This window comes from Aristolochia californica, unplaced genomic scaffold, assembly GCF_029961685.1.
Source record: "Aristolochia californica isolate CCGP_79_NKW_82.1479 unplaced genomic scaffold, dmAriCali1.0.hap1 SCAF_2, whole genome shotgun sequence".
In the NCBI taxonomy this organism is placed as follows: Eukaryota; Viridiplantae; Streptophyta; class Magnoliopsida; order Piperales; family Aristolochiaceae; genus Aristolochia; species Aristolochia californica.
The window spans coordinates 9230231-9246692 of record NW_027181881.1 but is presented as its reverse complement, the minus strand read 5'-3'; the positions used below and the strand labels follow the sequence as shown (position 1 = coordinate 9246692).

General features: G+C 40.7%; 1 protein-coding gene across 4 annotated transcripts in view; it reads left to right on the top strand.

Moving 5' to 3' along the window:
• Positions 1–15558, top strand: part of LOC137955629 (molybdopterin biosynthesis protein CNX1) — a 61745-nt gene extending 46187 nt beyond the window's left edge. For 2 of the 4 annotated variants that reach the window (XM_068802653.1, XM_068802650.1), the window contains exons 6-13: positions 1148–1375; positions 1592–1779; positions 2304–2408; positions 2851–3174; positions 14026–14183; positions 14305–14411; positions 14542–14598; positions 15127–15558. In XM_068802653.1, coding sequence (XP_068658754.1) covers positions 1148–1375; positions 1592–1779; positions 2304–2408; positions 2851–3174; positions 14026–14183; positions 14305–14411; positions 14542–14598; positions 15127–15342 — 1383 coding nt within the window. In that variant the 3' untranslated portion in view covers positions 15343–15558. The remainder of the gene's footprint in view (positions 1–1147; positions 1376–1591; positions 1780–2303; positions 2409–2850; positions 3175–14025; positions 14184–14304; positions 14412–14541; positions 14599–15126) is intronic. The other 2 variants (XM_068802651.1, XM_068802652.1) reach the window with 2 other exon arrangements.
• The last annotated feature ends 904 nt before the right edge of the window (positions 15559–16462 follow it).

Sequence of the window (16462 nt, the reverse complement as noted above, 5' to 3'; positions counted from 1 at the left end):
TATATGAAGTTTGCTAATCAGATTGGTGTTATCTTTACTCTCCAGCTTGAGGGAGAGCATTAAAAATAAGGGTATTTATGTCCCTCTATGTTTAGAAGAGTTTTTAGTTTCATTGTAGTTTGATTATTATGTCAGGAATTAGCTACTATTTAGACATTGAGAGGTGTCTTTATAATGAGGGGCATATTCGTCTTTTTATTGTAATTTCATTTGAGTGATGAATAGTAGAAGGTTAGGGGTCGATTAAGGCCTCTAACAAGATTGCCATCTTCTAAGGCTGTTCTTCCTCTCTTCTTCTTCTCGTTCTTCCTTTCTTGAATCTCTCAACTACTCAATCTTACAGAATTTGTGTAGGAAGTTGGCTAGGAGAACTTTTTAATTATTTATGTTTTAAAAAAAACAGTAAAGATTGAGATGAGACTTTAACAGTACATGAAATATTTTCACTTAAGTTTGAACTTTTGTAAGAAACAATTCTCTCCGTCATACTTTCATGCAAGAGATGTGGGTAATTAGATAGAGAAATTTGTCTGGGGGAACTCTTTTTCAGCTCATGAAACATTGGATACTTTATATGGGTGACTTGTTCTTTATTTTTAGGAGTGAAAAATAATGGGTTGCATCTATGTGATGGTTTGAATAATTTTGTTTTAGACTTAACATTTGGCTTGGAGGCGAACAGGTCATTAAAGCTAATCATTGTTATTCAATATGATAAACACTTTTTGAACCTCTTTTACTTTATTGTAGTATTATTTTTTAAAGAAAGGCAATTTTATCAAGCATGAAGGCAAGACAAACAATAAGCTAAGAAGAGGTCTTCTTGCATCAAGAGGTTGAAGGATCATCCCTTCTTTAGCTAAAGAATCTGCATTACATTTAGCTAAACAAATCCAATATGGATCCTATTAGCTCATCCCTCCTTTGAACCTCATATAATGATCTTATATAACTATTCAGTAACCATACAACAGGTAAGCTGTATTTCCAAGCCTTTTCTTCCTGCAAATTCCAGTAGGGTAGTTACTGTTAAAAATTTCAAATATATCCTTGAGGTTTTTTCTGTGTCTTTTCCATCCATGACATAATTAAATCATCATTACAAGTTTACCAAAACAAAATCGTCATTAGATTTTTCTTTTCCCAGATCAGGGATTCGAACCGACCTATGTTACTGGCAGCTGCTGTGCAGCAGAAATGTGAAACAATTGATCTGGGCGTTGCTCCTGATAGGCTAGAAGATCTTGAAAAGGTTTTGGACGCTGCTATTTCGTCTGGAACTGATGTAATTCTAACTTCTGGTGGTGTCTCAATGGGAGATCGGGATTTTGTCAAACCCTTACTGGCAAGGAAAGGGGTTGTTCATTTTAACAAGGTAGATTAGTTGTTTGTAAATCTCGTAAGCATTCTGTTTCTTCCGATTTATTTCAAAGTTTACAATTTCTTCAGTTCTTTAAAATAAGAAATCATGTGGTTCTTTAAAATAAAGTTTACTTTTTGCAACTATGACTGTGGTTCAGTCTTTCATTCCCGATCTTTTTGAGTATTGAATTAGTACATTTCTTGAAACATTCTCTTGATCTGTTACCAGGTACACATGAAACCTGGAAAGCCTCTAAATTTTGCAGAGATCAATATTAAGTCAGCTGAGAACGAAGACAAGAAAATCCTTGTCTTTGGTTTACCTGGAAATCCTGTGAGCGCTTTAGTAGGTTTTCATCTATTTGCTGTCCCAGCAATTCGTTTGCTTTCTGGCTGGGAAAATCCTCATCTTCAAAGGTTGTATAAAGCTGCTGACACTTCGTTTTTGCTTGTCTGCATTTGATGTTTGCTAACAACTAATCTATTGATTGATATATCTTCTTGCTTCTAGCTTTTGCTTGTCTGCATTTGATGTTTGCTAACAACTAATCTATTGATTGATATATCTTCTTGCTTCTAGCTTTTGCTCATCGAATGCTAATCTTGATATATCTCCTTGCCAATAGATTTTGCACATCGAATGCTAATCTTGATACTATCTCCTTGCCAATAGCTTTTGCACATTGAATGCCTGCTATGTCTTGTTTCTTTTGAAATTGCCATGTCGTGTAGTTGCTGGACACGTTCTGTCTTTTTGCTTATTATGGGGAAAAAAACTTATTTGAGGAAGTATTTCTTACTTCTCCTGTTCTTTACCATGCTTGTATGCTTTAATGTATAACATTGCCATTTTCTGGAAAATGAAATAGAAGTAATCTCCAGTTCTCCCCTTCATATTTGGTGTTTCTATATACAGTGCTCTCAGGCTATTGTTCATACAGGGTGAATGCCCGCATTGCACAGCCTATAAAAACAGCTGCCTCCCGACCTGAATTTCACCGGGCCATTATTAGATGGGAAGTTGATGATGGTTCAGGAAATCCAGGGTAAGTTGAGATATTCCTCTATCTTGGAAAAAATGTTGAGGTATTTATTTATTTTTCGATCTCTCATCTTTCAAAGTAATATTCCTCTCTAGCTGGAGCAGATTTTCATAATTTGCACTTGACATCTGGTGGCTAATGAAGGTTCTGCGTTGGATGTCAAGCCATTAAAGTTTCTTTCAATTATGGATGATTATATTTGGGTTTTAGGGACGTTTTAGTCAATTGTTGTGATTGTTTGGAATAAGTTAAAACTCTCGTTGTGGTCTGTCCAATTCATTGGAAGGTCTGAAGTGCCTGCACTAGTCACATAAATTAAAAATCTATATTTTCCCCTGAAGCTGAGATTACCGGCGAGACTCTATAGTTGCTAAAAAATAAAAAGCTCAATTGAATTTAAGTTTGTTCATTGACTATTTTTTTATAATACTATTTTGAACTACAGTTTTGTTGCTGAGAGCACCGGTCATCAGATGAGCAGCCGACTGCTTAGTATGAAATCAGCAAATGCTTTGTTAGAGTTGCCAACAACAGGTGCAGTTCTTTCAGCTGGCACATCTTTGCAGGCCATAATCATTTCAGACATAAGTGGCTTTCCTGTTAATAAGAAGGCAGAGAACCTGGCTTGTTTAAATCTGAACACAAAACCAAAGATTGGAATTAGTATGACATATATAACACCCATCATTGAGTCTCAAGAATCAATGTTCAATGTGGCTATTCTTACTGTAAGTGATACTGTTGCATCAGGAGCTGGGCCCGATCGAAGGTACCATTTTTCTTTTCATTTCATCTCCAATTTATCTTTTCCTGGTTTGGTACACTTGTGGTAAGAGTTCCTGGAATGTGATCTGTAAAACACATGCATCAGAATATGACTCTTGAGGGTCTTTGTTGCAAAGAGGTCTTTTTTTATATAAGACGAGTCACTATGGCTATTTTTTTACTACCTGAGCTTTTTCTGTTGTGAAGCTTCAGCAAATTGCTTGATTGAATGACGTCTAGGCTTTCCCAAGCCAGTGCATATCAAATACTTTTCACTTGTTCATGACCCATGAATCTCACTTTTTTTTTTTTTAAAGCTAATCTTCTTATGAGACCCTCGAGATGGTCCCCTATTTGGAGGAAAATCTTCCTTCTGATGGCTTGACACAGATTGCCAAATGGGATGGGAAGTACTTGTTGATTTTTGTGTATAGAATCTTTTAGGTTTTCAAATATCAATGAGTCTAGGGGACCATGAACCATTTGAACCAAGGACTTCCTTACCCATATAACCTCCACAAATCGAGCATCCTGGTGGGTTAGCTGAAGTTGTTTGTTTTCTTTCATATACTTGCACTAGATGTCATGGTAGATGCTCAATGTTGTGTGAAGAGGTTTTATTCTGACTATAGAAAGGAGTTTTTTCATTCAAGGTAATGTTCATTGAGGTGCAATTCTTTCTGATTAGGTTGATAATGAACATACCCTTTTTTTGTCCATATTATCCACAAAAATTAAATTTCAATGACTTGGAATCTAGCTTGTTCCCCCTTTTTTTTTTTGAAAAGGATGTGTATATATATAAACAAGAGAATTACAAAAATTACTAAGAGGAGAGCATGTCCCTGATAACCATGGATTGTAGGGTAGCTCCGTTTTTAGCACACGCATCGGCTGCCGAATTAGCGGATCTCGGAATGTGAGACCAAATACGAGATAATAATGAAAAATTTTCAATAATCTCCCAAAAAATGTCCCAATGACGCCACGGGGGAGGGGATGCATGCTCGCACCAACCAATGACCACCTTCGAATCCCCTTCGATATGGAGAGGGCCGGAGCATTTATCTCGAAATACTCGAAGCCCATTGAGGAGGCCGTGAAGCTCTGCCGAGGTAGAGTCTAAGATACCTAGAGGGCCGGCATATGAATAAAGTTGGTTACCTAGGTGATCCGAGATAACCCCGTCGAATCCTGAGAGTCCAGGGTTACCAAAAGAAGAACCATCAAAGTTCAACTTAAGGTAACCAGGATGAGGAGGGGTCCTTCCTGCATAATCCGGGCATTTGTCTTCAAGTGCAGCCTAGCCAAATTAAACCAGTTATCACGGACAGGAGTTCCCACAAATGAGGAGAAATACTTCTTCGTCAGGAGCCAGGAGGAAATATGCCCAACCACTCGATCCGCCACCCGATCCGCCGATTCGATTTTTGCTTCAAACCTTATACGATTGTGCTCATTCCATAAACCCCACGGTATAAAGCTAACACAAGCCGATAACATCACCTTGCCGAAACCAAGTAGAGATTTACTGAATGACATCAAATCGGCCGCCATACAGAATTGAATCCCCATCCTGTTGAGAATGGATGTCCACACCTTCCATGAGAAAATGCATTGAAGCAAAATGTGACTAGTGGACTCAGCTTTAGTATTGCAGAGAGGGCATAAAGGATCTACTGAGGGGTGACCTCTTCTTCTAAGCACGTCAGCCGAGAGAATCTTGCCGAGGCAAGCACTCCACATAAAGAATTTAATCTTAGGAGGAGTTCAAAGGCGCCAAACAAAGAAGATTGTGATTTTGTTGAGAAGTATTCCAACCATTGATGAAACTGAAGGCAGATGATACCGAGAAGATGCCTTTTTTCGCTGGCCACCAAACGAGCTTATCTGCCACCAAAGGGCGAATTTTTATAGTAGATACTGATCCATCAGTCGACTGGCTTTTAAAACCTCGGAATCCGAGAGTCCTCTTCTAGGATGAAGGTTCATACCACCCTCCTCGAAAGCATCGGCAACTGATATATTCCTATGAGTTGATATGAGAAACAAACTTTTGAAGGCAATCTGTAGTGGCTCTGCCACAGCCATAAATCATCCCAAAATTTGAGAGACCTACCGTTTCCAACATAGAATTTGCAAGCAGCTGAAAATTTTGGTACAAGAAGGTATAGCGTTCTCCAAATTGAAGATAGACCTCTCCGATTTCCCTCTGATATCCACCAATGAGTCATACCTCCAAGCTTGGCGATAACCATTTCCTTCCAGAGGTTTGAGGATTGAGTATTAATTTTCCATAGCCATTTAAGGAGCATAGCTTGGTTCATGTCTTTGGTTTTCCGAATCCCCAGATCGCCCAAATTTTTTGGCAAACAAACTTCATCCCATTTGACCAAGTGATATTTAAAGGTAGCACTCGATCCTCGCCATAAGAACCTTCTTTTCAGTTTATCTATTGTCTTACATATAGATGCAGGACAAAGTATAAGTGATAGAGAATAATTCGGGATACCTGCAATGCAAGATTTGAGAAGCGTGAGCCTCCCTGCCTTACTAAGCAATCTCCCTTTCCAAGTTGCCAACCTGGATTCAATCCTCTCAACCACCGGACTCCAAAGCCTTTTCCCGATGCGTCTGTTGAATAATGGCAGGCCAAGATATGTGGACGGTAGATTGCTTGTTGAACAACTGAACAAACTAGCCATTTCTGCAAGAAGCTCAGGGCTCACGTTAAACCCCATTAGAGAGGTCTTTCCCCAATTGACTTTCTGGCCAGATGCTACTCGAAAAGACCCAAAATCACTTTAATCTTCCTTGCTCCCTCAATGTTACCAATCCCAAATATGATAGTATCATCTGCATACTAGAGGATAGGAACATTAAATGCTTCTTGAGGGCTGATTGGAGGAAGCCATCCAAGGCTCACTGCTGAATAAAACATAGAAGAGAGGAATTCCCCGATCATGTTGAAAAGGAGGGGGGACAGCGGATCGCCTTGTCTAATACCTTTGGACCCTTTGAAAAATCCACAGACTGTGCCATTTAAAAGAAGAGAATATGTGGCCGATCCCACACAACTCCTGATCCAAAATCTCCATCTATCTCCAAAACCCATCCGACCCATGATCTCGTCAAGGAGAATCCAATTAACTCTATCAAACGCCTTCTCTAAATCAAGTTTCAACACAATTCTAGGTTCCTCATTTCTCTGGAAGTGGTCAATAAGCTCATGTCCAGCTATAGTGGAGTCTAGAATCTCTCTTCCTTTAAGGAAAGCACCTTGCCCTCTGTGAATGACGGTAGGAAGACAAGTTTTTAGACGATAAGCCAGAATTCTAGCAATGACTTTATAAGCGCTTGAGACGAGACTGATAGGTCGAAAATCCTCCGGCCTCTCGACATTAACCTTCTTCGGGACCAATGCAATAAATGACGCACCGATACTGCAGAAGGTGACCCCATTTCTGAAAAAACCGTGAATCATTTATGAGATGTTCTCCTTGAGCAGGGGCCAAAATCTCTTAAGAAAATCACCGTTGAAACCATCAGGGCCTGGCGCTCTATCACATTCCATACCTAGGATAGTACGCTCAATTTCCACAGCTGAGAAAGGAAGCTCTAATAAGGATGCAGCAGTTGGAGATAACTGAGAGAATCTGATGTGCTGTAATTTGGGCCTATTGTAAGATTCTTCTGAATATAGATCTTTAAAATACTTCAACAACACATTAGTGATCTCAGTCCGACACGACGTTACCTCATTATTAATACATAATGAGGTAATTCGATTGGACCTATGTTTAGCCGAAGCCACAGCATGGAAGAATTTAGTATTGGCATCTCCTTCCTTCAACCATTTAAATCTAGCTCGTTGCTTCCATCAGATTTTCTCTTGATGAAGAATAGAACTGAGTTTAGAGTTGAGAGAGACTCGGGAGGAATATTCCTCCGAAGTCAAGTACCTTTGCTCCTCCGCAAGGTCCAAATCCACTATTTGAGCAAGAAGGGAGGTCTTTTCAGCAGCCAACGTGGCATGATGACAGGTGGCCCACTCCTTGATCTTTCTTTTTAAGAAACGAAGCTTCAAAGGGAAGGCCCAATCTCATCAGTCTAAGCTTGGGGCTTCCGACCACCAACCATCAATAAGAGAAGCGAAATTTTCCGCAGACAGCCATGAATTCTCGAACCTGAAAGGGGAAGGACCCCATTTCTCAAAAGAGGTATTTACCATGATTGGCTTGTGATCTGACCTGACCTTATTGAGAACACGCTCCGAGACATTTCCAAAGAGTTGCAACCAAGCAGGACAAGCCAGGAAACGGTCCAGCTTTGATAAAATCAGCTGTTGTTGGCTATTCGTCCATGTGTAATTTTTCCCGGATAATGAGATTTCATCCAAAACACAACTACTGATGAAATCTGAAAAACCTCTCATAGATGCAGAAATACGAGTGGCAGGGGGTGCTTCTCATTGCAGTACCGGATTCCATTGAAGTCACCCGCAAAAATCCATGGGAGCCTCCAAGATTGATATAACTCGCATAATTCTTCCCAAAAGAGAGTCCTCTCACGGTATTTGCTTGGCCCGTACACTCCCCCTATGCACCATATCTTGCTAGAGGAGAGGTCCCTGAACTGGATGCCAAGGGAGAAACGACCTTCAGCCAAATGAAGGGAGTCCAAAAGAGAAGAGTCCCAGGCCACAAGGATACCCCCGGAATGGCCTAGAGCCCATTTAATAGTATGATTTGACTAGATCTCCTTAACGATAGTGTCTGACATCTCCTGACACTTTGTCTCTTGTAAGATCACCACAGAAGGTTTGAACTGGGTGAGAAAATTTGAGATCATCTCGTTCTTCCGAAAGCCACCAATCCCCCTTACGTCCAGGATAGCACAATCGTCTGGGATTAAGGGTTTGAACTCCCGTCAAAGTGGTCTCTAGGCAAATAACTTTTGTACACTGCTCCAAAAGTTCGCGCAAGACTCATCATTTGTTGCCATGTCTCTTCGTTATATTTAGGTTTCTCAACCTGAAGTTCTTCCACCAGACGATCGGGTCTACTAGGTGAGGGAGTCGGAGGCTGAGGACTGTCATGCCTCTTAGGCATTTGAATGGCCAAAGGCTTACTTCCTTTGTTAATCTTTGGTATGTATTGATGATAGGAGGGGACACCGCCTGTTCAGGAATTTCAGGTTCCATTGGTGGAGGGAAGGACGAATTGAGTGGCGCCATTATATCTTACCTTTTGGGTGGAGGGGAAAGAGTTCTGGAGAGCAGGATTTTAAGGTGAGGCGAAGGGAGGTAATTTATCCCGAGAGACATAGGGGAGAAGATTGTTTTTTCGGAGCCTGAGCTTCGCTTGAATCGCAGGCCTCTAGATTTCGGGCAAGAGGACTCTTGGGAAGAGGAGGGAAAGGAATGGGAGATGGGAGTTTTCCGAAAGAGGAGGTTGGTCAGGATCGAGAAGCGAGAGGAAGATTTCGGGGATGATGGAGTTTCGGGATTTGGGGAAGGTGTGGGGAAATGGAGAAACTGGGGATGGCGTGTGAGAAGATGAAATTTTGGGAGTTGAAAAGGTAACTTTTTGGGAGGTTTCTAAGTGCAGTACAGGAGGTTTTGAAGGGGAAGTGATAGAGGACGGGATTTCAGAGGCTGAGGGCGCAGTTTTGGGAGTGACAGCTGACGAAAAGATGGAAGAGGACGTGGGGTTAGGGGAAGACATGTGACAGGTGGTAAGACCATCGAGATTTGGGAAAATTGGGTTTCGGGAAACATCAAATGCGGGAGGGAAAAAAGTTTCTGGCGCGCATTCTAAAATGTGTTTCAAGGATTGGGTTTCCTTTGAAATTTCAGGAACACTAACCTTCATTGTTCCTCGGGATTCTGTTTTCGTATTTGACGTCAAATTTGAGGGGAAACCAGCTGGTATGTCTCGGGATTTCCTTCGGGAGACTCCTTGGGATGCTCCTTGAGAAGAACCTGCTGACTGACCTTGGGACTCACCAGATTTTGAAATTTGCTTGGAGCGAGCTAGGGATACTCCTCGGGATACACTATCAAACATTGAAAAAGCTAGTAGACCTCGGGATTCACCTGATTTTGAGTTTTGCTTGGGGTTAGCTGGGGATTTTCCTCGGGATTGGCCATTTAGATTTAAATTTGAAATCTGAGCCTGCACTTCGAAAATCGAAAAAGCATCTGTCTGATTTAGTCTTGAAACACCCTCCGAAGCATTAAAATCTACTGACGAGTCTGACTCGGAACTCGGCAGTGAGGTGGAGTTGTCTGAGCATGATGAGAGATTTTCTGGGTTAACTCGGCTGGGAGACGATTTGGACTCAGCGAGAGATCGTCCCCTTCGCGTCCGGCGACGCTCTGGCGAGCGAAGAATGCCCACTTCGCTAAACGAGATTTCAAGCGAGACGAAATTCTCACCGCAAATGAGTTCCAAAAAAAGATTTTCATCCCACCAGGAGGATGGAACCACGAACGCCGTTGCGACCTCCATGTTACGCTGCTCAACAGTGTCTTTCGCCCATTGGATTGTTTGTCCGAACGTCTCGAAAATTCTGTGTAGAGTCTCCTTCGACCAGAGCTCAGTTGGCAGCCCCTTTACGGAAATCCACTGACCAAGGGGTCGGCATAACTTGGTCTCCTCCCAATTCATGACATCCACCGTTGATTCATTCTCCCAGACTTCGGCATCCAAGGCTGTCGCTACGTCCTCCCTCGAGTTGAGAGAGACCAACCATCTGCGGGAGCCTAACCAGGAAGTTTTGGGGAGGTAATCCGACTCTAGTTTGTCTCGGAGCCATGTTGCAAGAGAGTCCACCGACCAGGCTTCGGACTTGGTTTCGACTATGAACGCTGATTCCATCTCCCTTTCCCTGCCGAGAGGAACTCTTGTGGTAGGTGGACGGAAGGATTTTGGGTGGTGATTATGCCTTTCTGGGAGGGAGACAAAGTGCATCTGGGGACTATTTTTTGGGGAGTACACGGTAGAGGACGAAAATGTAACGGATCTTTCTCGGGTGGAGTAGGCTGGGTGATGAAGGGGCTTCCACCAGTTTTCAGAGGTTGAACAACAGATATCCCTCCCATTTTCAGGATTTCCTCCCTCAGTGGTTTCCAGCAGGGCACGCTTCCGAAAGTTTATGGGAGATGAATCCAGCCATTATTAGACGCTCTCGACTCTAGACGATTTTTAGTTCCCTTATTCCTTTTTTCCAGAACACCGTGAGGGAGAAGGATATACCCCCCACCCTGATCTCCCGGAGTCGTGGCTCTCTCACCGAATCTCCATCCTCTAAGCAGCGAGCGAAATTAGTGGCTGTGGCCAAGGGGATCGAAATGAAAGATCGTCTATTACCATTCCTGGAGGTTAATCGAAGTGTCATTCCGAATCTGCCTGACTTTATCTCCAGGGTAATTTCTGAGTCGCCAAACTTCCACTATTCTCTTCGTTTCCCCTTCTTTTCCGACTTCTTTCCTTTCGCCGTCGACCAACATCCCTCTTCCTCTGTTACGACATGGTTGAGATTAAAGCTCTTCTCAACAGTGTTGACGGGAAAGGCAATCTTCGTCGTCTTGGGGTCTACTACCTTTTCCGTCCCTTTCTTCGGATCAGCGGGTGTCGGAAGCAAGAATTCAGTAGCGAGTGTAGGTGCCGAAGGGAGAAGAGGCGCGATGGGGTATCTCCCCTCCCGACGATGACGACGACTCATTCTTCTCTCGTTAGACCCACCTCATCTTCTTTCCTTCTCTTTCCAAGTCTTTTTTTTTTCTATTTTCTGATCTACTTCTGAAAGAGAATTTACCTCTTTCATCATCTAGCTTGTTCCCCCTTGGAGACAAACAATATATAAAGGACACATCCAAAGATCTGAGGGGTTCATAAGCACAGAAAATGGATTTTCACTAAGAAACCAAACCGAATTTGGGTTCTCATTATGTAATACACTGCATTCTATTAATAAGATCACTAGTAAAAACAACATAAGACAAAAAAATTGGGTATAGGACTCATGTGACTTCCGACAACTGCCTGTTTTATCATGCAGCTACACCATTTTGTTGTGGAGTAATTTGAAGAGTAATACCTTAGTCAACACTTAAGGAAGAAAAAGAGGAAGACATATTCTTTGGCATTATCTGATCAAAAGACCTTAATTTTATAACCATATTGAGTACATATTATAGCATTACAGGACTGAAACATGGCTCGATCTTTCATTTAATAAAGCCAGGTGACCCTAGAGTAGTCATCCACTAGAGTCATAAATATTGAAAATTGGACATGGAGGGTACACACAGAGGTCCTCAAATATCAGAATATATTAAAGAAAAACAACTCAAAGACTTATCACCATCCCTTGGCAGAAAGGAAACTTAGTGACTGTTTCATAATTGACATGACTCACATTTTGAACTTGACATTAACTTCAAGAGCAGAACTTCGTGCTGCAAAGAAAGAAGAGATGGCAGCCCCACTCTGTACTGCAATTATAGTGGTGTAATAGCTGCTATGGCTGCTTTGGCAGAGAAATCACCTAGATAATATAGACTATTGTTTTCATGACCTCCACCATTGCCTGTGGGTTTTGAAAAGCACAATGTGTAGGAAAAAGGTGACAGGACTATTAAGAATTTTGGCAAGTTATATGATAAAAGACAGAAATTAAGGCACATAGAGAACGTTAGTCAGTACTAAATTGGATGTGATATGTGAAGAGCCAGTGTCTTGAATTTTTTTATTGGGAACCATCGGCTAATGTAACAGGCCTAATGGATCTGGATTTGAATTGTGCGAGTAGTTGTAGTTATCATGTCATTTTTTTCAGTTGTCCTAGAATCAATGGTTCAAGAAGAGGGGGAGGAAAATGAGAAGAGACACATACTTGTGCAGGCTAATGCAGCACTGGAGGATGAGAGAAATTGGCTTTACTTTCTGAAATGTGTCGAAGTCTACTTTTGATAATACTAAGTTTCACTTCACTGATTCTAAAGTGGAAGTAGAGGCTTCCTTGTTCTCGAGATTTCCTAAAACTTGGTTGGTGTTGCTCACTCTGATTTTCCATGCAAAGACCGGCATATATCAACCGTATAACTTCTACAGTATGCAATTTTTTTTTAAATTCCACTTCTGTGACCATGTCCTCTTCCAAGAGTAGAACCACCTTGGCCTGATTTTTGTCTCCACAACCTTGACCGATACACGGCTGAATTGTCTATGTTTGAGTCTGGCGACTTGAAATTTGTGTTGGAATCCCTAACATTAGCCATGTATCCCACAAAGCATCTAAATTGGGCAGAGTAGGCATTTAAGTCTTCTCCTTATTTAAGGTATACAATTCTCCAAAATAACATAAAAATGCTGCAGGCTATCTGTTCTAGAGTATAGTTGACGATATGTATCCCAAACATCTTTGGTCATTCTGAGATGAGTAACATTTTGAGCAACATTCTCTTCTGTACTATTTCAGTATCCAGTCTGTCACTTCTATCTTTTTTCTATATTTGGCATCACTTTGATCATTAGTAGGTGGCGGATCCTTGAGTTGTCCGTATTGATCTTTTAGTATTAGGAACCTCTTCACTGATTGAGCCCAAACAAGATAATTGGAAATATCCTTAAGGGTTATAGTGGTAATTTTTAAAATTCTGTCCTCATTTTGGTTACAGGACACTCAATTTCAGAAGCCAAGGGGAAAGGTGATTTCTGGAAATTTATGGATTTTTTTCTGGAAATTTATGGTATTTTTTTCCAAATTTCTGATGGTTGGGACTTTCCAGTAACTCTTTTTTGAGGTTTCTAGAATTTTTGGTCTCTCTTGGGATTTTGGAAATCCTGGGACTGCTCTGGGAAACTTTTCAAAGCTTTCTGCTAAGTATTTCCTAGGAAGGAATCTTCCTAGGAAACTGATTTCACTCCAGGAAATTAATGTCTAGAAGTTATTTCGAGGAAACAACTCTCTGGGAAAAGCTGACGCTAACAGGAATTAGTTTCCCATCTTGAACCTTAGTCTCTGTAACTTATAGATGTATCAAAAACCTAATGTGAGGCAGGAAAAACACCAACTACTGATAGAATGGGAAGGAAACCTGAAATGGATCCTTCCTTCACAAGATTGTGATGGATTAAAAGAAAAGTTTCTTTCTTCTCCTTCACACTGGCATTGCACTCCCTTCAGTGTCTTAAAGCTCCTTCAAGCCCTTCTAGAAAGAGATTGTCCTAGAATACAAGTAAAAAACACAGTATAATTTGTGTGGCCTATGATGGAAGGGTAACACAGGAAAGAGAATAACTTTATCTGGCTGAGATTCATCCTTTGATATCCCATGGCTGTGACCAGTTTGTCAAGACAGACTTCTGAAACGCTTTGCAGTCACATTGTAGAGAATTACAAGACAAGAGAGTGGCAGAACAGTGAAAAAGAAAAAGCGAGGCAAAGAGATTCTTCATAGAGATGTCCATCATCTCTCGACCCGTTATTCTTTTATTTATAATCTTTATACATAAAGAGATCCTAGTTTTAGTAGGATTCAGATGACTTGCAGACTACAAGTATCTAACTGAACTCATTATCTAACTAGGACTCTATCCGCTCAAACAATCTCTGGAAAAACAAAACAAACACAACATTATCCAAAATGACAAATTCTTTCTGTGAAGGACAGCATTTTCTTTTTTAGTTTTTTTAAAAGTGACCATGCAAGCGTTAAAGAAATGTCTGAATGTTTGTATGCAATTGTTCCTGTCATTTATTGCTTTTTAAATTGGCGAGAATTTGCATTTGATGTATGGTGATATGAAAAAGCATATCATTAACAAAAGTTTGGAACTTCCTTCAGTGGCCCAAGAGCAGTATCTGTTATAAATTCATGTTCAGAAAAGCTCGGAGGTGCAAGGGTGAGTGCAACAGCAGTAGTCCCAGATGAAGTGAGCAAAATTCAAGAAGTTATACAGACATGGAGTGATATTGACAAAGTTGACCTCATCTTAACCTTAGGTTAGTATAATGTCTTTGTGTTTCTTGCTTTTCTAATGATTTCAAGGTTGGCATCTGATTGATAGCCCCTTTTTTACAGTCTTCTTTTTTTCTTTTCTTGTCCTATTTGTCCTTGATTTAGGAGGCACTGGCTTCACTCCCAGAGACGTAACTCCTGAGGCAACAAAACCTTTGATAGAAAAAGAAACTCCCGGTTTGTTGTATGTAATGATGCAAGAGAGTCTCAAGGTATTTACATTCTTCTTTGGTATTCTTTAGCTTGTGAGTAGTACCTTACTGCTACAAACACAAAAATGATCTGCTTGTTTGCCTCAGACAATGTCTATCTTCTCAAAAGTATTCCCGTTTGTGTGAATAGGTAACTCCATTTGCCATGCTGTCTCGTGCAGCTGCTGGAATAAGAGGATCGACATTGGTAAAGAATCTAGTGCTTTTGGTTTGATAGAAACAATTTTGCAGTAGACTCAGATCTTTCGGTTGACTCATGCTAATGTGAATTGATCATTTCATACCTCAAATAACTCTTGACCTTCCTCGTTTTATCCTAGAGAATGAAGACAATGTGCACTTACTTTTGTTAAAGTTAGGTTTGGATTCATCCCAGAATTGGGAGTCAGTTTCTCAACTGCTAACCATAGGATTTTTCTTGTCTTTAGACAATGTCGGATTATTTCTACTTAACACTACCCTTCATATCCTGTCCTATACAAATAAACAACTGGCATGAGAAGTGGACAACTCAAATAGGATACAAACCACACAGGGCACCAACTAAGCCCAACAGAAGAGACACCTTACTCTGAGATAGTGTTAAAATCGAGTCCAGGTCCAGCCCAAAATGACTAGCACCTAAGTTTAGGTTTAGAGGTCACATTTTTTTCTAAGGACTGCATTACTCTTGAAATTGTGTTACTCATTTTTCATTTATATGCCACTGGCACAGATCATCAACATGCCGGGAAATCCAAATGCAGTTGCAGAGTGCATGGAAGCTCTGATGCCTGCCCTTAAGCATGCATTGAAACAGGTAAAGGGTGGCAAAAGAGAGAAGCATCCTCGCCATGTTCCCCATGCGGAGGCGCTGCCAACAGATGAATGGGAACGAAGCCATAAACTTGCTTCCTCTACCTCAGAACATGATTGTGCCTGTTCCCATTGATGAACTAAATATAGGCACTCAGGTACATACAGAAAGCTTAAGTATACGGACTGCACAATGTGTTTTTGTTACTGACCTAGTAGACTCTCCTTATTCTCATTTCTGTACTTGTAGCAGAAAACTGGTAATGCTCTGGGAAACCTTCAAAAGTCGATCATATCAAAGCGGCTTGTTGTACCTGTTGAACAGTGATAATTAGAGTTGGCTTTCTCGTCCCCTCATTATGTCAAATCATTCTACTCTTCAAAGTAGCAGATCTGCCTAATTCGTTGTGCCTGGACTAGTTCTGTTGTCTCGCTCTAAAATCACAGCTGCGGAATCCAAACCATCTCAGAAGATCTCAGGCATTAGAATATCATATTATGTCATGGCTGATTTATTTGAATGTGAAATCCAAGAAACTCAAGCTGCAGTAGAATCGACGAGAATCAAACGAGTCTTCTGTAAAATAAGAGGCGGACTCCTTGGAGAAAAAGATCCGATGTGCCGCTCTTCCATAAAGAGAGGAAAGGAAGCAATAACCGAGGCTAATCGGTGGCAAGGGCGCATGCATCGATGATCTTGTTACAGGAAGAGTCAGAAAGTAAATAATAAATGCAGGCAGTGTGGGCGTGGAGTGAGCGAATCTGAGATGTAGAGTTGAGATGTGTGGGAACTTTAATTAAAAATCAGACTTCCCAACAAAACCGTGTCTCATGTGATATGAACGAGTTAACAATGGAAAACCTAGGTTTTGTGAGTTGACCCCATTTGCTTTTTACCTGTAGACGAGACTGAAGAGAGTTGAGGATGACAGAGACTCCGACCTCGGGCATGTGGTATGAAATATAATTCAAAAAATTATAAATAAAAAAATAATAAAAATATTTATTAAGATTTAAAATATTATTTACCGGCATAAACTTAATGGGTTGTGTATAAGTATTTTACATTAGTGCTTGATATTAGCATTATTATTACATATTTAATGTCATTATATTCATTAGTGCTTGATATTATCAATTATTATTACTACAATTTTATTGAATTGTTTCCTATGACTAACTAACAAATATAACAATAATACAAATTACTGCTTCATGTGTCTATCAATCTATAATGTGTACAACATGTATTGATC